The 21,128-nt window shown below is 42.1% G+C and overlaps 1 protein-coding gene across 2 annotated transcripts in view; it reads left to right on the top strand.

Annotated features, from left to right (window-relative positions):
* YWHAE (tyrosine 3-monooxygenase/tryptophan 5-monooxygenase activation protein epsilon) overlaps positions 1–12,528 on the top strand; it is a 45,330-nt gene extending 32,802 nt beyond the window's left edge. The window contains exons 4-7 of one of the 2 annotated variants that reach the window (XM_060204120.1): positions 1,382–1,588; positions 3,610–3,746; positions 9,600–9,643; positions 11,543–12,528. In XM_060204120.1, coding sequence (XP_060060103.1) covers positions 1,382–1,588; positions 3,610–3,746; positions 9,600–9,607 — 352 coding nt within the window. In that variant the 3' untranslated portion in view covers positions 9,608–9,643; positions 11,543–12,528. The remainder of the gene's footprint in view (positions 1–1,381; positions 1,589–3,609; positions 3,747–9,599; positions 9,644–11,542) is intronic. The other variant, XM_007520416.3, reaches the window with a different exon arrangement.
* Positions 12,529–21,128: the final 8,600 nt, after the last annotated feature.

Raw genomic sequence — 21,128 nt, 5'->3', positions numbered from 1 at the left:
CAAATACTAGCTTTTGCAAATTCACTGCTATGAAAAACCAATTACTGTATTTAAGATGATCAGATCATTACTATAAAACTATAAAATTATAGGTTTGCTTTACTTAGCTGCATTAGTTTGCTTGTGTGGGTTAGGTAACTTGTGTAGCAAGTGACAGCTAGGAACACTCCCCTATGTATAGCACTGCATTTTGAAATTTACCGTAATGCTTTATTTTCCAAATTTTTTTCTTTTTTAATATTTATTCCCTCTTGTTGCCCTTGTTCTTTTATTGTTGTAGTTATTGATGTCGTTGTTGTTGGATAGGACAGAGAGAAATGGAGAGGAGGGGAAGACAGAGGGGGAGAGAAAGATAGACACCTGCAGACCTGCTTCACTGCTTGTGAAACAACGCCCCTGCAGGTGGGGAGCCAGGGGCTCAAACCGGGATTCTTAGGCCGGTCCTTGAGCTTCACGCCACGTGCGCTTAACCTACGCTGCGCTACCGCCCGACTCCCTCCTCCTCCTCCTCCTCCTCCTCCTCCTCCTCTTCGACTCCCTCCTCCTCCTCCTCCTCCTCCTCCTCCTCCTCTTCTTCTTCTTCTTCCTCTTCTTCCTCTTCTTCCTCTTCTTCCTCTAAAACTGTTAGAATGTGAGAGAGAGACAGGATGGGTTGGGAGAAAACCCAGAGCACTGCTCATCTGGCATGAAGTGGTGCTACTGGGTACTTGAGCATGCAGTTAGTGCCCATGCAGATGTGAAACATTTTATTTATTTATTTTTAAAGATTTTATTTATTAATGAGAACGATGGGAGGAGACAGAAAGAACTAGGTATCACTCCTGGTACGTGTGCTGCCGGGGATTGAACTCAGGACCTCATGCTTGAGAGTCCAAAGCTTTATCCACTGCGCCACCTCCTGGACCACAGCATTTTTTTTATATTTTAAAGAGAGCGATAACTAGTGCATCACTCTGGCATGTGACGTTGGGACCATATACTTGAGAGACCCAGGTTTAAGCTGCTTCGCTACCTCCCAGGCTGCACATTTTATTTAATTTTAGTTATTGCCTAAGAGTGAACTCAGGACCTCATACGTGGAAGTCATTTCTTCTATATTTTTCGCTCCCATCTTAACATTTTATACAAAGTTTCACTAAAAGATTATTAATTATGCTGTTCTGAATTGTCACTATTTTAGTGAGAGAGACCAAAGCACTGTTGTTTCTCTTCTTTAGCAATAAGAAATCTCTTGAGGAGGCATGTCATTTCTGAAGGAGACTACGAAAAATTTGAAGTATACCTACTATTTTTGTATCATATTTTATCTTATAATACAGAAGATTTAAAATATATGTTGCCTCGAAAAGCAAAATTCTTAATTCTTGTCCTTTTGTTTTAGGAAAGGGGACTACCACAGGTATTTGGCTGAATTTGCCACAGGAAATGACAGGAAGGAAGCGGCAGAGAATAGCCTAGTGGCTTATAAAGCTGCTAGTGACATTGCAATGACAGAACTTCCACCAACGCATCCCATTCGCTTAGGTCTCGCTCTCAATTTCTCTGTATTCTACTATGAAATTCTTAATTCCCCCGACCGTGCCTGCAGGTGAGTCATGGAAAAGAGCCAAAGCTGTTACTGAAAGTGAAAAAGGTTACAGAGTCATTTCTCTTTCTATTTTCTTGGATTGCCTTTGGCATGCAATAAAGTTTTTTTTTAATTTTTAAAAATCTGTATTTAACAGAGACAGCCAGAAATCAAGAGGGAAGGGAATGATAGAGAGAGAGACAGAGACAGAGACATCTGCAGCACTGCTTCGCCACTTACGAAGCTTTCCCCTGCAGGTGGGGACCAGGGGCTCAAACCTGGGTCCTTGCACGTTGTAATCTGTGCGCTCAATCAGGTGCACCACCACCTGGCCCCAATAAAATACTCTTTTGACTATTAATACATTGCTTTGGATCATCTATAATGACCAGTCTCTTACACCTCATGATAACCAACAAGCTGAGAAGTAATTAGGATGTTCAGAAAAATTTTGATGTATTAAAAAAATTACTTTTTTTTTTTTTACTGCTCTTGATGGTCATTCCCCCCCCCCCCCCCCCCATTGGATAGGACAGAGAGAAATTTGGGAATAGTAAGGGAGAGAAAATTAAGACACTTGCAGACCCGCTTCACCACAACCTCCTGCAGTTGGGGAGTGGGGGGGGCTTGAACTGGGATCCTTGAGCATCCTTGTGTTTCATACTATGCGTGCTTAACCTGGTGTGCTTACTGCCCAGCCTCCTTGAAAAAAGTTTTTAGCTTGTCAAATAGTGAAGTAATGGAATGAAAAAAAAAATCAAATTCATTGTTGCATAATTTTCAGCATTGTAGATGCGGGAAAATGCCTGTGTCCCTGTGCCCCACCCCTCGGGGGTGCTGGGACTTGCTGCCTCCTTGACTCTGTTGTGACTTAGTTTTTTAGAAAGTGAGAGACAGAGAGAAGAGAAAGACCAGAGCATCATTTCACCGTTCCTGAAGGCCCCCTTGTAAGTCCTCTTATGTGGTCAGAGGTTGAGCATGGATCCTTACACATGGTAAAGTGTATGTGTACTCAGTTAGATGAGCCTGACCCTCTCTGGAATATCTTTACGTGCATAGTGCTTTTACTTTTAGAAATTGTGAAATTGGGGCATACCTGCTTAAGTGCGCATGTTTCTGTGCACAAGAATCCAGGTTTAATCTCCATCTTCCTGTTCCTCACCTGCAAGGTGTAGACACCAAGCCACAGGGTGGTACTCTCCTCTCATGTTAATTCAGATATATCTTTTAATTTAAAAAAGAGATCTTTTTATTTCAAACTTTTATTAGCTGCTTTCTATTCTTTCCTATTTGATAGGACAGAGATGGATTGAGAGGGAGTGAGGAGAGAAAGAGAGAGAGAAAGAGACCGACCGAGACCTACAACAACAAGGACAACAAAATGGGAGTAAAAAATGGCCTCTAGGAGCAGTGGATTTGTGGTGCAGGCACCGAGCCCCAGCAATAACCCTGGAGGCAAAAAAAAATAAAGAGAAATAAGCCTGCAGACCTGCTTCAGTGTCCTTCCTGCAGGTGGGAAGTGGGGGCTCAAACTTAGTTCCTTGCACATGGTGATATGTGTGCTTAACTGTGTGTGCCACCTCCTGGCCCCTCAATGATAGATCTTTTGCCACCTTCAAGGCCCGGCACAATGTTGAATCATAATAAGTGACACTCTAAAAGTTCTACAAGTTCCAGAGTTGCTAGATTGTGAAATCTCTAGAATGTTATTTTCATTAGTTGTGTGCTTTTCTTTTCTTTTTTTTAATATTTAATTTATTCATGAGAAGTGATAGGAGAGAGAAAGAACCAGACATCACTCTGGTACATGTGCTGCCGGGGATTGAACTCAGGACCTCATGCTTGAGAGTCACGTCTCTTAGCCACTGCGCCAACTCCCAGACCACAGTTGTGTGCTTTTCGTTTATGTCAGTGCTTTATTCCAATTGATACTGTTAACTGTTACATATTGGGAGTTAATTAAGAAAAGATTGTTATGGCATTTGTAATTTTATTTTTTTGGGCTTGCATTTTTATGAAATGCTTTTTTAAAATGCTTTTAGGTTGGCAAAAGCAGCTTTTGATGATGCAATTGCAGAACTGGATACGCTGAGTGAAGAAAGTTATAAGGACTCTACACTTATCATGCAGTTGTTACGTGATAATCTGACACTATGGACTTCAGACATGCAGGGTGATGGTAAGCACACTGAAGTTAAATGACTCAGTTGCTGAGTCATTTACTCCTAGAAATTTCTTGGTCTTTTTCTATACATCAAGCTACAGTTTAGTATTCATAGTCAAGTTCTTCTGTTATCATATTTAAACTACTGCCTCTGTAGAAAATACAGTCTTTCATTTTGGGGTATGAGATGATAAAATAAAAGGTTTGCAAACAGGACCCTCTTGTTAATGTTTCTAAAACATTTTTTTATTTATCTTAACATATACATTCTGTTAAATTTAGGTTACCTTTCCCCACTGTTTTGAAAATTGTGGGCAAGATAGGTAGAGGGGTAGCAAATAATTTTTTTATTTAATTCTATTTTTATTAGAAATGGCAATGAGTCTCCTAAGGTCACAGATACAGGTTAACTATTATTCCTGTAGCTGTATTTTTCCCTCCTCTTCCATTTTAAGCCACCTATTACTACTTCCAAATGTCTCCCCCCCCCCCCCCCTTCTCTGGGTCCTGATGGAATTGGGTTTTAGAGCTCTCTAGTTATCTTCCCTTAACATTCTCCCCCTTTGGGAGTACAGTTGCAGCAAAGAATTTTACCTTCATATTCAGTTTTAGGATCTGAGGTTACTCAAATGTCATAAGCACTTAATTCAGGTTTGAGTTACTCACAAGTATATTTGTGAAACATCTTTTTGTTATGGGCCTCTTACTCCTGGGTTGAGTATTATTATTTTCATTTCAAGTAGAGGAAGAGACTCTGGAGCTTTCGCTGGTTCAGTGGTGCTCCTCTATGGTACTGAGTCTTGAACTTAGCCCTACATATGGCAAGACATGTACCCTATCTGGTGAACTATATCCTGCCCTTCATTTAAAAAAATTTACTTAAACCTTAGGAGAGAGGAAATTTCATATTAAGAGTGAGTAATCAGAATACCACTCTGATATGGCACAGGCATACTAATTACAATATACACTCTACTCAAACTGTTCTCTGGCCTTGGCCAGGAGGTTTTCTGCCTATTCCCAAAGAACTATTATCCATAATCATTAAAAAGTGGGGAGGACAAGTTGGTGGTAATGTGGAATGGAGACAGTGTACTCAATTTTGATTACAGATCAACTGTAATAGTACACAACTAATAGTACACAACTAATAGTACACAATGCACTCCTGAGGTTTAGCTGTAGTCTTTGTTTGAGGGTGAAAATAACAAAGGATGTGACGTGGGGTGACAATTTCCTCCCTTTTAAAAATGATGTATTTGTATTTAGAATATATGCATATACAGCAGCACATACATGCTGAAAACCAGATCATCAGTCTAGCACAAGCAGTGCTGGGGATTGAGCTTGGAACTTTATGCTTATAAGCCCAATGTTTTTGTCACGTTCCAGAGTGATGCTCTAGTTCCCTCTCTCCTTATCTCTTTTCTGTTAATTAATAAATTAGAAAAAACAAACAAATGGACATATTCTTGGAAGGTAGCTATGCTCACCACTATACCACCAACACAACTGCCAGGACATATTCTTTAGTTCTTTATGAAGTGCCAGTCATGGGCATGTGAGGCATGTATGTACTCTGCCACAGAGTTCATTTCTTCAACCCAGTTCCTTAAAGTGGTTCTTGAGCTTCGCACCATGTGCACTTAACCCACTGAGCTACCACCCGACTCTCTCTCCAACCCAGTCTCTTAAAGTATATTGTGCTGGGGGATGAACTGGACGTCTCAGCTATGGGTGGTAATTACTGTTGAGGAGTACCGCGTTTTTTTATTCTTTTTTTTTTTGGGGGGGGGGGAGGGGGGAGTGCTACCTTAGCATTGCTCCACCATCCATAGAGCTCCTCTGGTGCTCACATGGGGTGCCAGGGCCTGAGCCCAGGTCTTGCTAGCAAGCATCTTTTCCTTTAGGTAAATTCTCTCTTGGCCCCCAATTTTATTATTTTGTTGAGGAAAATAAAAAATGTTGATCATGTGTGGTCTGAGATGTGCACAATCGATAAAGAACAGGACTCTCGAGCATGAGGTTCTGAGTACAATCCCCAGCAACACATGTGACAGAGTGATGTCTGGTTCTTTTCTATCTTTCTCATTAATAAATAAACAAAATCTTAAAAAAATTAAGGTTGATCATTTTATGGGGTGAGCACTCTTTAATATGTTTAGGATCAAATCTAGAATCCCGGCACCTGATAAATTACTTCAGTCGCCAAGGGGGGGGAGAGTGATGAGTTGTGCCTGGACTTGTGTGTTCATTGTCCCACCACTCTAATCTATTTTGTCATTCTCTCTCTCTCTCTCTCTCTCTCTCTCTATATATATATATATATATAGAGAGAGAGAGAGAGAGAGAGAAAGACATTGTAGCACTGGGGTTTTCTTCAGTGCCATAGCACCTCCCAAGTAGTGCCAGAACTCAACTCTGCTCTCTCATGTGGTGCTGGGGGTTTTATCTGGGCCTTTGTAATATAAGATGTGATCTACCATTGAACCACCTCCCTGGCCCCTATACATGGCTTTTATAATTGGGAAGGTTCATTGTACAAAGATGTTATTATATAGCAGCACAGATTTCTCACTTGTGAAATCTAAGTCCTTTGATTCCCTTTAACTTGTAAAGTGAATAGTTGATCTTCATTGGATTGAAATAGGTCAGTTTTCTTTCTTTCTTTTTATCTATTTGAAATAGGAGAAGGGAGAGAGAAAAAAAGAACCAGAGCATCATTCCTAGTACATGTGCTGCTAGGGATCAAACTCAAGACTTCATGCTTAAGAGTCCAGTGCTTTTTTTTTTTTTAATTCCCTTTTGTTGCCCTTGTTTTGTTGTTGTAGTTATTGTTGATGTCATCCTTGTTGGATAGGACATAGAGAAATGGAGAGAGGAGGGAAAGACAGAAGGAGAGAGAAAGACACCTGCAGACCTGCTTCACTGCTTATGAAAGGACTCCCCTGCAGGTGGGGAGCTGGGGGCTCGCCTGGGATCCCTTAGGCAGGTCCTTGCGCTTTGTGCCACCTGCGCATAACTCATCGTGCTACCGCCTGACTCCCAAGTCTAATGCTTTTATCCACAGCTCCACCTGCTGGACCACCAGACTAGTTTCCGTATGACCATTGGCATAGACTATTTGAAATTGTGGAACATAGTAAACAGTGAAAATAATTTTAATAAAATTAAAATTCATCTTAAATTAAAATTACTGTGACTAAAATCATTCACTAATTTTATTAAAAGGTGTACTTGCGGGGATCGGGTGGTAGGTAGCACAGCAGGTTAAGTGCACATGGTGCAAAGTGCAAGGATCCCAGTTTGAGCCCCCAGCTCCCCACCTGCAAGGGGGAGTCGCTTTACAAGTAGTGAAGGTCTGCTCTCCCCCTCTGTCTTCCCTTCCCCTCTCGATTTCTCTGTCTTACCCAACAACAATAATAACAATAAACAACAAGGGCAACAAAAGGGGAAAAATAACCTCCAGTAGCAATGGATTTGTGGTGTAGGCACTGAGCCCTAGCAATAACTGGAGAGGGGAAAAGGTATGCTTTATAAAGTGGGCTTTTAATTTGTTATATTTGATTTATTTTCTCCTTTTCCTCTCCCATGTTTTTTAAATTATTTTCCCTTTTGTTGCCCTGGTTTTTTTTTTGTTGTTGTTGTAGTTATTGTTGTTATTGATGTCATTGTTGCGTAGGACAGAGAGATGGAGAGAGGAGGGAGAGAAAGACACCTGCAGACCTGCTTCACCACCTTTGAAGCGACTCCCCTGCAGGTGGGGATCTGGGGGCTTGACCAGTATCCTTAGGTTGGTCCTTGTGCTTTGCGCTACCGCCCGACCCCCCCCCCCTTTTTTTTTTTTTAAGTCCCAGAGCATTGCTTTACTCTACTGGGGAGAACTTAAAATCTCAGACATGAAAGTTATTGTCCATGACCATTATACTGACTCCTTAGCCCCTTGATTTATTTCCGTGAGAGAGACAGAGGCCGATGCATGACTGCTCAGCTCTGCCATAGGTAGTGCTGGAGATTGAACCTGAGGTTCCTGGCGCTGTATAAGCATGCAAATCTGGTGTGCTGTCACTGTACTGTGAGCTCAGCCCTATCTTAATATTTTTAATATACTGTGCTGGGGCCATCACACATGTATAGTAGGTATCACCGACCCCAGATCATCTTTTTCTTACATTGCCCCCTGTGCTGGGGTTTAACCCAGGGCTCTAAGGAAGATAGGATGCCCTTTAAAAAAAATATTTACTTATTTATTTCCTTTTTGTTGCCCTTGTTGTTTTTATTGTTGTTGATGTCGTTGGTGTTAGGACAGAAAGAAATGGAGAGAGGAGGGGAAGACCGCTTGTGAAGCAACTCCTCTGGAGGTGGGGAGCCGGGGTCTTGAACTGGGATCCTTACGCTGGTCCTTGTGCTTTGTGCCACGTGCGCTTAACCCGCTGCACTATCGCCTGACTCCCAGGATGTACTTTTCATATAGACTGAGCTATCTTTGGTGGTCCTCAGTCGGCTTTTTTTTTTTTTTTTTTTAATTTAGTTAGTTATCCCCTTTTGTTGCCCTTGTTTTATTGTTGTTGTTATTATTGTTGTTATTGATGTCATTGTTGAATAGGACAGCGAGAAATGTAGAGAAGAGGGGGAGAGAAAGATAGACACCTGCAGATCTGCTTCACCGCCTGTGAAGCGACTCCCCTGCAGGTGGGGAGCCGGGGCCTCAAGCTGGGATCCATATGCCGTTCCGTCCTTGAGCTTTGCACCACGTGTGCTTAACCCTCTGAGTCACCACCTGACTCCCCTCAGTTGGCTTTTATGGGTTGGAATCATGCTGTATATAGGATACTATTTAGGCATTGGCAGTTTCCCAGAAAATTACACTTCTTATAATTTCTCCTAAACTTATATTTAAACTTCCCTAGTTTCTCAAAATATTCTAGTTTTTTTTTTGGGGGGGTACTGTTTTTTATTTTGCTGATAAGTGATGTCAAAGTGTGTTTCAATTGAGGATTTCTAAAGGAGGAAGGAAGTGGTTCATAAACTCCTTTATACTGTTCCTTAGCTTCAGAATTACGTTTCTGTGCTAGACTGTTGGAACATTAAAAAAATTTTTTTTATTTTCCCTTTTGTTGCCCTTGTCTTTTTATTGTTATTGATGACATTGTTGTTGGATAGGAGAGAGAAATTGAGAGAGGAGGGGAAGCTAGAGAGTGGGAGAGAAAGACACCTGCAGATCTGCCTGTGAAGCTACTCCCCTGCAGGTGGGGAGCTGGGGGCTTGAACCGGGATCCTCAAGCCGCTCCTTGTGCTTTGTGCCACATGTGCTTAACCCACTGCACTATTGCCCGACTCCTGGAACATACATTTTTTTAAAAACGATTGCCACCTTTCTCATCAAGTAATCTTAACTCTTCACCTTTGATTAGTAGCCGATGCCAAGCAAAAGCCTATACAGAAGAGTTCTGTTTGTTCCACTTTCTTTCCCTCAAACTTAGAAATTGTGGTAACAAAATTGGCATACAAGGAAACCTTTCTTTATACATATAGCTTTACGGAGGTTATTATTTTATCCCCAAGACTAAGTGAAACAGGTTATCCTTTAAAAGTTCATAGAGGGCAGGGGTAGATAGCGTAATGGTTATGTAAAAAGACTGTTTGGAGCCTGAGGCTCCAAAGTACTGGGTTCAATCCCCTGCACCATCATAAACCAGAGTTGATCAGTGCTCTGGTTTAAAAAAAAAAAGTTCATAGAGTATAAATATCAAAATTTTATGTCCCCAAATCATTGATATTTTCCTTTGTCCTGCTTTCTTCAGCTTATTTTTCTTGTAATGTTTCTTTCATATAATTGTTCTTCCTCCCTTTCTCCTTGCAATATAGATTCCTAAAGGAAAATCCAACTCTTCCTTTCTTAAAACTACTTTGTAAGTCACACAGCACAGTGAATTCTGCTTTTTAGCTTTGGATCTTCACTAATCATGCCTGCATTTCACCATCCTTTTGCTTATCAAACTGCCTGTTCTACATTGTAGGATGAAAAGCCTTGATCTGCTATATCTACTTTGGTTTAGGTGTGACATTTTAATGCCAGTTACTTGGAACTTTTGGCGAATGTGTTTGTTGCTTATGAGTGAATTAGTATGTACTCTGTTAGGCATTAACATATTTTGACAGTATATTGTGTTAAAAAAAAAAGTAAATAATCATTTTCTGAGTCCAAGCTCATAATGATTTAAGTTTCAGTGGAGTTTTTCTTTTTTTGTTGTTGCCCCCCCCCACACGCGCGAGCTAGAAATCCATGAACCTTTTTGGAGTGACATAAATCTCAAATATTTGTCATGAAAGAACGGCATTTTGAGATGACTGCAATCTCAAGTCTACAATCTTAACCCTGTTGCCATGAGGACACTTATAATAGCAAGTTATTTTAATGTAATCCTCAGTATAAATGCTTTTTATATATTTATAGTTTTTTGGTTTTGTTTTTATTGCTAACAATTAATGCTGGGGCTTGGTACCTGTGTAATGAGTCTACAGCTCCTAGTGGCCATTTTTCCTTTTTATTTTATTATTTTTTAATTTTATTAAATTGAGAGGAGAGAGACCTGCAGTACCTGCTTCACTGCTCTGAAGTGTCCCCCCACCCCCACAGGTGTGGGAGTGGGGGCTTGAACCCAGGCCCTTACACATGGTACCACCACCCAGCCCCCTAGATGCTTTGTTGATAGCCATTAGTTCGTGTCATTTGACCATCTTAATTACCCAACTATATGAATGGATGGACTGTCTTGAACTATCATACTGTGATTGTTGAATTTGCTAATTGTTCTTATTCTGAGTAGGAATTACAAAATGGCTTACTACATATGAGAGACCATTCATATGAGTTATGGAGAGAGATGGGGAAGAGAGAAACTAGAGCAATCGTCATGGTAGATTAGGGTTCCCAAGGATTGAACTAGAAGCATCAGGCATTCATGGCTTTACCAATTGAGCCATTTCCCCATCTGCTTAAGTAGGAAGTTTATAAAAGAGTGTAATTTTTACCAGTTTATTTTTTACAAAAGCCTGCATGCTCATTATGGCTGACTTATTTAATGCTTATTAATAGGTAGATAACTTTTCAGTAAATAGGCTGACTTTCTATTGCATGTCACAGTGCAGTTGAAACTCTAGGCTAATCATCATGTTCATAGGGGAAAGAAAAATGGCATGAGAGAACTGGTCCAAATGCCCTTCTTTAATAACCTCAGTGGTTCTGGTTTACTTTGAGCTTGTCGTTACACTGTGTAGTGAGATACCTGGTTGCAAGATACTTAGAAAAGCCAGAATTCTTCTAAAGCCGTAGAACTATTTGGAGCATAGTATTGCTCAGTTATGAAACATGTTTGATGTGGAGCTTAGGTGGGTAAATAAGATTGAAAAAAGAAGAAAAAACCGGACACATTGAATTCCTGAAGAGGTGAGGTTATTGAGAAAAGAGTATTTTGACCCAAGATAAACATGAAAGCTTGAAAATCATTTTAATTTGGCTTCTTTGGCTGTCTACTTTAAGAGCTTATTTAGCACAAAAACATTGACGTTTACTATTACTTTTTCTTTTTCATCCTCTTTTCATTCTGACCGTTAACCAGGACCTCAATACAGCACCTCTTGGTTTAGGCATTTCTGGTGTCAAAGGATAATACAATTTTTTTTGCCTGTCTTTTATTAGTCATCTCTACTATAGCACATATAAGGGATTTTTATGCTTGTAATGATACCCTTTTGACCATGGCAGCCTAATTTAGTTTGTTCAAAATAACTATTATTCTTCTTTGCAGGTGAAGAGCAGAATAAAGAAGCGCTGCAGGATGTGGAAGATGAAAATCAGTGAGACATAAAAAGCCAACAAGAGAAACCATCTCTGACCACCCCACTCCTTCCCATCCCACTCCCCTTGGAAATTTCCCCATTGTCACTGAGAACCACCAAATCTGACTTTTACATTTGGTCTCAGAATTTAGGTTCCTGCCCTGTTGGTTTTTTTAAAAACAGTTTTCAAAAGTTCTTAAAGGCAAGAGTGAATTTCTGTGGATTTTACTGGTCCCAGCTTTTAGGTTCTTTAAGACACTAACAGGACTGCATAGAGGCTTTTTCAGCATTACTGTATTGTCTCCTGCCAGATGTGGCAAGATCACCATTAGAAATGGGAATTACATTTGAAAGTCATTAGACGTCTAGGTGATGTAAGCATCTAAGAGAGGATAATCACACTGTAGAGACATTTGTGGTATTTTCCTTTTTCTAATTGTTTAAATCGAGTTTTATACCAATGTTTAAAATTAATTGGGTGTTAGCTTGAAGTGGTTAAAGGTTGTTTGGGGAGTTTGTTGTAATGGTTTTCCTGTAAAAAGTGTTTCAAACTCTACTGAAACGTTGCTGAGAAGCATGGTGCTGGTAACAGTTCAACAATCCGTGGCTGCTCATTCTTGCCTACTTTTACTCTCCCTCTGAAGCAGGTTAGCATTGAAGGTGGTATGGAAAAGCCTGCATGCGTGTTCAATTCTTTGTTTCTTCTTCTTCCCTCTTTCCTAGCCCCCCCCCTTCGCTCGCTCAACCTCTTTTGTTCAGTATGTGTAACTTGAAGCTAATTTGTACTACTGGATATCTGACTGGAGCCACAGATACAGAATCTGTATTGTTCTTACTGAAACACAGCATGGAATTAACATTAAACTTAAATAAAACAAACCTAAATTAAAAATGCCAAATATTATTGCGCCTCCATCCTTTACCCTTCTAAAATAAAATCTCTAGTCCAAACATATTGATGGTATTGTTTGCCTGAATGTGAAAAGAAACTTATTCTAATTTATTTGTGTATCTGTGATCATGTATATTTGGGGTGGGTGGCACTGATACTTAAAATACTGCTTGTTAAGAATACTCAGTAGTCCAAGTCAGTACATTATCAACCCTGTCTTTTTAATAAAATTTCATTTGTTAATATGAGAAAGAACCAGAGCATCACTCTGGCCTATGTATTGGTGGGAATTGAATTTGGGACCTCACACTCAAGGCTCAGATGCTCTACCTGCTACACCACTACCACCTGGGTCTCCCTAATCATGTCTTTTCTATTAAACTAACAACATGATAGTTCAAGTACAACATGCATAGTTAATACAAGGCATAATTTTGAAATTTTGCATTGCACAATCAGTAAGACTCAGAATAATCCTTAGACTGAAGTGAAATTATTTTTACTGTCCTTCTGAAGGTCAGTGTGGCATTAGCACAGAAGAATAAGAGTTGTTGAATGCGCAAGGACCGGCATAAGGATCCCGGTTCGAGCCCCTGGCTCCCCACCTGTGGGGGAGTTGCTTCACAAGCAGTGAGCAGGTCTGCAGGTGTCTTTCTCTCCCCCTCTCTGTCTTCCCCTCCTCTTCATTTCTCTCTGTCCTATCCAACAATGACATCAATAATAACTACAACAACAATGAAAAACAAGGGCAACAAAAAGGGAAAATAAATATATAAAAAAATTTTTTTTAAAAAAAGCTGTTAAATGGTGGGGGGCTAGGCAGTGCTGCAAGGATTGTGTAAGTTTCTGGTTCGAACCTCCGGATCCCCACCTGCAGGGGATCCAGAGGTAGTGAAGCAGGTCTACAGGTGTCTTTCCTCTTGTCTTCCCCATCTCAATTTCTCTCTGTCCTATCCAGCAACGACAGCAGCAATAACAACGATAATAAGAGCAACAAAAGAGAAAAAATAGCCTCCAGGAGCAGTGGATTCATACTGCAGGCTCTGAGTCCAAGCAACAACCCTAGAAGCAAAAGCAAAAGGAAAAGTTAATGAGAGAGAACAAGCTAGGTACTCATTGTTTTAATGACACACAAAATGTACCTTGGGCTTGAGTTTTTAGTAGTAAGAATTAATGCTAAATTACCAAAATGTGTGTGTACCTGGAACTAGGATGTAATGTTTTTGTGAATTACCTTTTCATTATGAGATAATTATATCAATATCTGCATAATTTGATCCAGTTGGAGCCATCCTTGGTGTTTTTCAGGTTAATGTTTTCTAGCTGGTCCAAGACTGAAGGAATAAATTGTAGTAGCTCTAAGTGGTTTAAAGGAACCACTAATAGGATGCAGGTTTTTATAGTCTGTTCCCACTCTTATGGGTTCCTAGATTTGAGACAGACTACGTAGATTATTTTACAAAATCTGACTTGTAATTACTTTGTCTATAGAATTACATGAGATTAATTGAAAAGGTCACTTACTTGACTGTAGACATGATTACTTGGATTTAAACTCCAGAGAAGCATGCTATCTATGAATGTTTTCAAGGATTTGGCAATCTTGGTATGGAGAACACATTTGGAGTGAGTGTGGTTGGTTATCAGGTCCTTACTAAAAGATAAAAGGTGACAGCCTATACTGTGGGTTAGAAAGATGGGAGTCTTTCTTTTTCATGGCTTAATTGGTTCATTTCAATGTAAGCTTAAAATTGTTAAAATTTGAATGCAAATTTGTCTTTTAAAAATTTATTATATATTGAGACAAAAGGGAAGGGGAAGGTCGAGGGAGAGACCTGCTTCACTGTTCATAAATCTTTCCCCTGCAGGTAGGGACCTAGGGCTTGAACCCAGCTTCCTGTGCACTTAAGTGGGTATGCCATTCTCCAGCCCCTGAAAAAAGTCCAAAGTCTTCCAGTGAGCAAGCTAGCAAGATGGCTCGCCTTCTAGAGCCCTGCTTTGCTGCCATACCAACGACTGCTGTTTGAACCTGGCCTCCACTGCACTGATGGAGCTTCAGTCCTATGGTGGTTGTCTTTCAATTTGGGGAAAACACTTAAAATTTTTTTTTTTTTTTTTTTTGCATCCAGGGTTATTGCTGGGGCTCAGTGCCTGCACCATGAATCCACTGTTCCTGGAGGCCATTTTCCCCCTTTTTGTTGCCCTTGTTGCTGTAGCCTTGTGGTTGTTATTGTTGATGTCGACAGGGAGAGAAAAGACACTTGCAGACCTGCTTCACCACCTGTGAAGCGACTCCCCTGCAGGTGGGGAGCTGGGACCTGGAACCGGGATCCTTAAACCGGTCCTTGCTCTTTGCGCCACTGTGCACTTAAACCACTGCACTACAGCTCGACCCCCGGAAAACACTTTTTAACACTAGATTTGTGTTTCTTACTGCTTTTGCAAAATAATTTAGCTTCCATACTATAAATTTGGTGAGCAAGGTATATGAAAGTTGAGAGAAATTTCCTAATACCCTAAGTCTTTAAATTGCTTCTTGCTGGGATCAATACATTTTTCTTGTACTATCATGAATGACTACTCCCACCTTTTTTAAAAATATTTTATTTATTCCCTTTTGTTGCCCTTGTTGTTTTATTGTTGTAGTTATTGACGTTGGATAGGACAGAGAGAAATGGAGAGAGGAGGGGAAGACAGAGAGGAGGAGAGAAAGATACCTGCAGACCTGCTTCACCGCCTGTGAAGCGACTCCCCTGCAGGTGGGGAGCCGGGGTTCGAACCGCGATCCTTATGCCGGTCCTTGTGCTTTGCGCCACCTGCGCTTAACCCGCTGCGCTACAGACTCCCTCCCACCTGTTTTTTAAGCTGCACTTTAGAATTTACACTTACAGTGTTGCAAGATTTAGTATGATTGAGGCCAGGCGGTAGCGCAGTGGATTGGGCACACATGGTATGAAGCGCAAGGACTGGTGTAAGGATCCTGCTTTGAGCCCCTGGCTCCCCACCTGCAGGGGCGTCGCTTCACAAGTGGTGAAACAGGTCTGTAGGTGTCTTATCTTTCCACCTCTCTGTCTTCCTCTCCTCTTTTTTTTTTTTTTTGCCTTCAGGGTTATTGCTGGGGCTTGGTGCCTGCATTAAGAATCCACTACTGGAGAGTTTTTCCCATTTTGTTGTCCTTGTGATTTTTGTAGTTGCTATTGTTGTCATAGCTGTTGTTGGATAGGACAGAGAAATGGAGAGAGGATGGGGAGAGAAAGACACCTGCAGACCTGCTTCACCGCTTGCAAAGTGACCTGCAGGTGGGGAGCTGGGGGCTCGAACCGGGATCATTACGCCGGTCCTTGCACTTTGTGCCACCTGTGCTTAACCTGCTCACTCTTCCTCTCTTGATTTCTCTGTCCTATCCAACACAATGATAAACAAGGGAAAAAATGGCCTCCAGGAGCATTGGATTCGTGTGGTGCCCCAACAGTAACCCTGAAGGCAAAAAAAAAAAAAGTCTAGACTTTTGACAGTATATTATACAAACTTCATTAAATCATGGTTAAGAACTAATGGGCTGGCTGGTGGCATGCCTGGTTTGAGTGCACATTACAGTGTGTAAGAACTCGGTGCAAGAATGAAGCAGGGCTGCAGGTGTGTCTCTGGCTTCCCTTTCCCTCTTGATTTCTGGCTGTCTCCAATAAGTAAAGAGAGGAAAAATTAAAAAACCTGCGTGATAAAAATGTTGGTCCAAAGTGGTGAAACTCCATGGCCAAACACAGAACAAAACTTAAGAATAAGAGATCTGGAATGAGTGACCCGAAAGGCAAATTTTAAGTCTTCTAGGAAGGTGAGGATTTTTTTTTTTAATTATTGCCATTTCGGTTATTGGTGGGTATCAGTGCTTCCACCCTAAGACTACTACTGGTGCTGTAATTATTTTGTGCTAGAGACAATTTGAGAGGCAAGGAGGAGATGAGAGACACCTGGCAGCACTGCCTCACTGCTCATGAAGCTTCCCTCTGCAGCTGGAGAGCAGAGACTTGAACCTGGTTCCTTGTATATGGTAATGTGTACACTACCAGATGTGCCATCCACCACCTGTGAGAATGAATTTGTTAGATCAAGTGGAGATTGTTGGAATAAATGTAAACTTTTTTTAATTTAAAAAAGGAGACATTAACAAAACCATAGGTTAGGAGAGGTACAACTCCACACAATTCCCACCTCCAGCTCTCCGTATCCCATCCCCTCCCCTTTTAGCTTTCCCATTCTCTATCCCTCTGGGAGTATGGACCCAGGGTCATTGTGGGTTGCAGAAGGTGGAAGGTCTGACTTCTGTAATTGCTTCCCCACTGAACATGGGTGTTGACTGATCCATACTCCCAGTCTGCCTCTCTCCCTAGTAGGATGGGGATGTGGGGAAGCAGAGCTCCAGGACACATTGGTGGGGTCCTCTGTCCAGGGAAGTCCGGTTGGCATCCTGCTAGCATCTGGAACCTGGTGGCTGAAAAGAGAGTTAACATACAAAGCCAAACAAATTGTTGAACAATTTATGGACCTGAAGGCTGGAATAGTGCTCATGAAGTGTTGGGGGGTACTCACTGCAGACTATTGTGTACTTCTACTTTCAGGTATATATTTTGCCCTAGTTTATAGATACGTGTGAACGTATGCTGTATCTCACGGAGCCTGGTCTATTTCTAGGTTTTGGGACTTTATTGGGGAGTGGAACAGAAAGGAAAGGTCTCACCTGAGTGATGAAGCTGAAGGGTTGTCATTCCACACCTGAAGTCTCTGGACACAGTCTGAAGTGAAGCATGCTAGGGTGGCACTCGTTGCGTTGATTAGGTTGTGAGATCGGCGGATGCAATATTTGATATGAATTGAGAGAAGCATGCAGGAAAGTGCGCCCCACCCTGAGGTTCCAGGAGTGGGGGAAATAGGCTCTATACTGGAAATGTGAGGTTCCTGCTGTCTTAGGGTTCAAGAAGACAGTGGGTAGTTATTATCACATTATTTGGTAATTGGGTTAACTTTGATAGGTCCCTTTGTTAGGGTTTGCTGTACAATACCCAGCATCTTGTATATAGCTGTGCCACTGGTTGCTTCTGTTCTCCCTGGTCTAGGCTTTTGAGAGAGTCAACATATCAAAGACTCTGACTATGTATTAAAAAGACTCAGTCTGTTTTAAAAAGTTTGAGACATACATTTTTTTCCCTCGTTAAATAGTGATTTATATGACTACAATTTAATAGGAGTGTACATAAACACCATTCCCACCACCAAAAGACTGTGTCCCATCCTGACCCCCCACCCCCCGGCACCCGGGGAAGCCGAATGTCCACCCTCCCCCTCACCATAGGGTTTTTACTTTGGTGCCCTACTCTCAATTTAGTCAGATCCTGCTTTGAGTTTCCCTTTCTGTTATTAACTTCTGTTGATGAGTGGGATCATCCCATACTCATCTTTATCTTTCTGACTTAGCTCACTTAACATTATTCCTTCTAGCTCTGTCCAAGATGGGTCGGCAAAGGTGGGTTCATTGTTCTTGATAGCTGCGCAGGGAATAAATGTAAACTTCACCCCTGCTCCAGTCATTTGCAGCCAAGAGAGCTTATAAGCAAGATTACAAATGAGTTACAGCTGATCCTAGGACAGTAGAGTAAGCATGCTGAAAATAGGCTGTTCTTTCCTTATTCTTTCTCCTTCCCCCACCCCCAATCTACGTTTAAAACTTTAAAAAATTTATTTTACTTATTTTGCCTCCAGGGTTATCGCTGGGCTCGGTGCACCATGAGCCCACTGCTTCCCCTTTTGTTGCCCTTGTTTTATTGTTGTCATTGCTTGTCATTGTTGTTGGATAGGACAGAGAGGAACTGAGAGGAAGAGAAGATGGGGGAGAGAAAGACAGACACCTGCAGACCTGCTTCACTGCTTGTGAAGTGACCCCCTGCAGGTGGGGAGCCGGGGGCTGGAACCGGGATCTTTACGATGGTCCTTGTGCTTTGCACCATGTGCACTTAACCCACTGCGCTACCGCCCAGTGGTATTTTAAAGGTTGGGGGTCAGGCAGTAGCGCAGTGGGTTAAGTGCACATGGTGCAAAGCACAAGGACCATCGTAAAGATCCCGGTTCCAGCCCCCGGCTCCCCACCTGCAGGGGGTTTCTTCACAACCTTTAAAATACCACTGGGCGGTAGCGCAGTGGGTTAAGCACACATGGCACAAAGCGCAAGGACCGGCGTAAGGATCCTGGTTTGAGCCTTGGCTTCCCACCTGCAGCAATTCGCTTCGCAAGCAGTGAAGCAGGTCTGCAGGTGTCTATCTTTCTCTCCCCCTCTGTCTTCCCCTCTTCTCTCCATTTCTTTCTGTCCTATCCAACAACAACAACAGCTATGATAACAATAACGACTACAACAAACACAACAACAAGTGCAACAAGATGGGGAAAATGGCCTGTAGAAGCAGTGGATCGCTGGCACAGAGCCCCAGCGATAACGTTGGAGGCAAAAAAATTATATATTTGATAGGACAGATACTGATACTGAGATGGGGAGATAAAGACACTTGTAGCACTGCTTCAAAGCTAGTGAAGCTTCCCTCAACTAGGGAACTAGAGGCTTGAACCTGGGTTTTTTTAAATTAATCATTCCCTTTTTGTTGCCCTTTTTTTGTAGTTATTATTGATGTCATCATTGTTGGATAGGAAAGAGAAATGGAGAGAGGAGGAGAAGACGGGGAGAGAAAGAGACACCTGCAGACCTGCTTCACCGCCTGTGAAGCGACTCCTCTGCAGGTGGGGAGACAGGAGCTCAAACCGGGATCCTAATGCCGGTCTTTGCGCTCTGCGCCACTTGTGCTTAACCTGCTGCGCTACCGCCAGACTCCCCGCACATTGTGATGTTTTCACAACCAAGGGTGCTGCAGCCCAACTCTCTCCAGGAAGTCATCTCCCCCCCCACTTTTAGTTGCTCTTGTTATTGTTATTGTCATTGCTGCCGTTGTTGTTAGATAGGACAGAGAGAAATTAAGAGAGGAGGGGAAGACGGGGAGAGAAAGACATCTGCAGACCTGCTTCACCACTTGTAAAGCGACCCTTTCACAGGTGGGAAGCCGAGGGCTCAACCCGAAATCCTTATGCGGGTTCTTGTGCTTAGAGCCATGTGCACTTAACCCGCTGCACTATCACCCAGCCCCCTTCCTTCCTATTTGATAGAACCAGAGAGAAGCTGAGAGGGAAGGAGGAGATTAGTATAGTCCCCTGCAGGTAGGGAGCAGGGGTTCGAACCCATGTCCTTGTACTTAATGATATGTGCACTTAAACAGAGTGCCACCGCCCAACCCCTCGTTTTTCTTCTTTGTGATTAATAGTCTGTCTGTCACAAGACTGTAAGATTACAGTGGATGGTTCCACACCACACCCACCATCAAAGTTCTCCGAAAGAGAATGACTAGTTCTTACAAGTCTTAAAAGGTTTTTTTCCCCAAGTTTATGTGTATCAGATCTCTAGGTTCCACTTTTACTTAATTCATTAAGCATCATCACCTCCAGTTCCATCCATTTCATCCCAAAGGACAGAATATCATCTTTCTGATTGCAGAGTAGTATTCCATGGCATATGTATCCCATAAATTTTTCCCCATAAATTAAAAAATATATATATTTATTTTCCCTTTTGTTGCCCTTTTTTATTGTTGTTATAGTTATTACTGTTGTTGTCATTAGATAGGACAGAGAGAAATGGAGAGAGGAGGTGAAGATGGGGAGAGAAAGATAGACACCTGCGTACCTGCTTCACCACTTGTGAAGCGACTCCCCTGCAGGTGGGGAGTGGGGCCTTGAACTGGGTTCCTCACGCTAGTCCTTGCGCTTTGTGCCACATGCACTTAACCCACTGTGCCACCACCCGACTCCCTCCCATAAATTTATTTAAATTTTTGGAAGTTGGGTGGTAGCACAGCGGGTTAAGGGCAGGTGGTGCAAAGCACAAGAACTGGGACAAGGATCCCAGTTCGAGCCCCCGGCTCCCCACCTGCAGGGGAGTCGCTTTCACAAGCAGTGAAGCAGGTCTGCAGGTGTCTATCTTTCTCTGCCCCCTCTGTCTTCCTCTCCTCTCTCCATTTCTCTCTGTCCTAATAACTGCAATATAAACAACAACAATAATAACTACAACAACAAAACAACTAGGGCAACAAAAGGGAATAAATAATATTTTTTTATATTTTCCCTTTTGTTGTCCTTGTTTTTTATTGTTGTAGTTGTTGTTATTGATGTTGTTGTTGTTAGATAGGACAGAGAGAAATGGAGAAAGGAGGGGAAGACAAAGAGGGGGAGAGAAAGATAGATGATACCTGCAGACCTGCTTCACCGCCTGTGAAGCGACTGCCCTACAGGTGGGGAGCCAGGGGCTCGAACTGGGATCCTTATGCCAGTAATAGAGCTTTGCACCACGTATGCTTAACTCGTGCTACTGCCCGACTCCCAAATAAATACATTTTTTTGTTGTTGCTCTTGCTTTTATATTGTTGTAGTTATTGATGTTTTCCTTGTTGAATAGACAGAGAGGAATGGAGAGAGGAGGGGAAGACAGAGAAGGGGAGAGAGAGATAGACACCTGCAGACCTGCTTCACCGCTTGTGAAGCGACTCCCCTGCAGGTGGGTAGTTGGGGGCTCGAAC

The sequence above is a fragment of the Erinaceus europaeus genome, chromosome 12, assembly GCF_950295315.1.
Source record: "Erinaceus europaeus chromosome 12, mEriEur2.1, whole genome shotgun sequence".
In the NCBI taxonomy this organism is placed as follows: Eukaryota; Metazoa; Chordata; class Mammalia; order Eulipotyphla; family Erinaceidae; genus Erinaceus; species Erinaceus europaeus.
The sequence above is the reverse complement of the archived record's forward strand: the minus strand, read 5'-3'. Positions and strand labels throughout refer to the sequence as shown.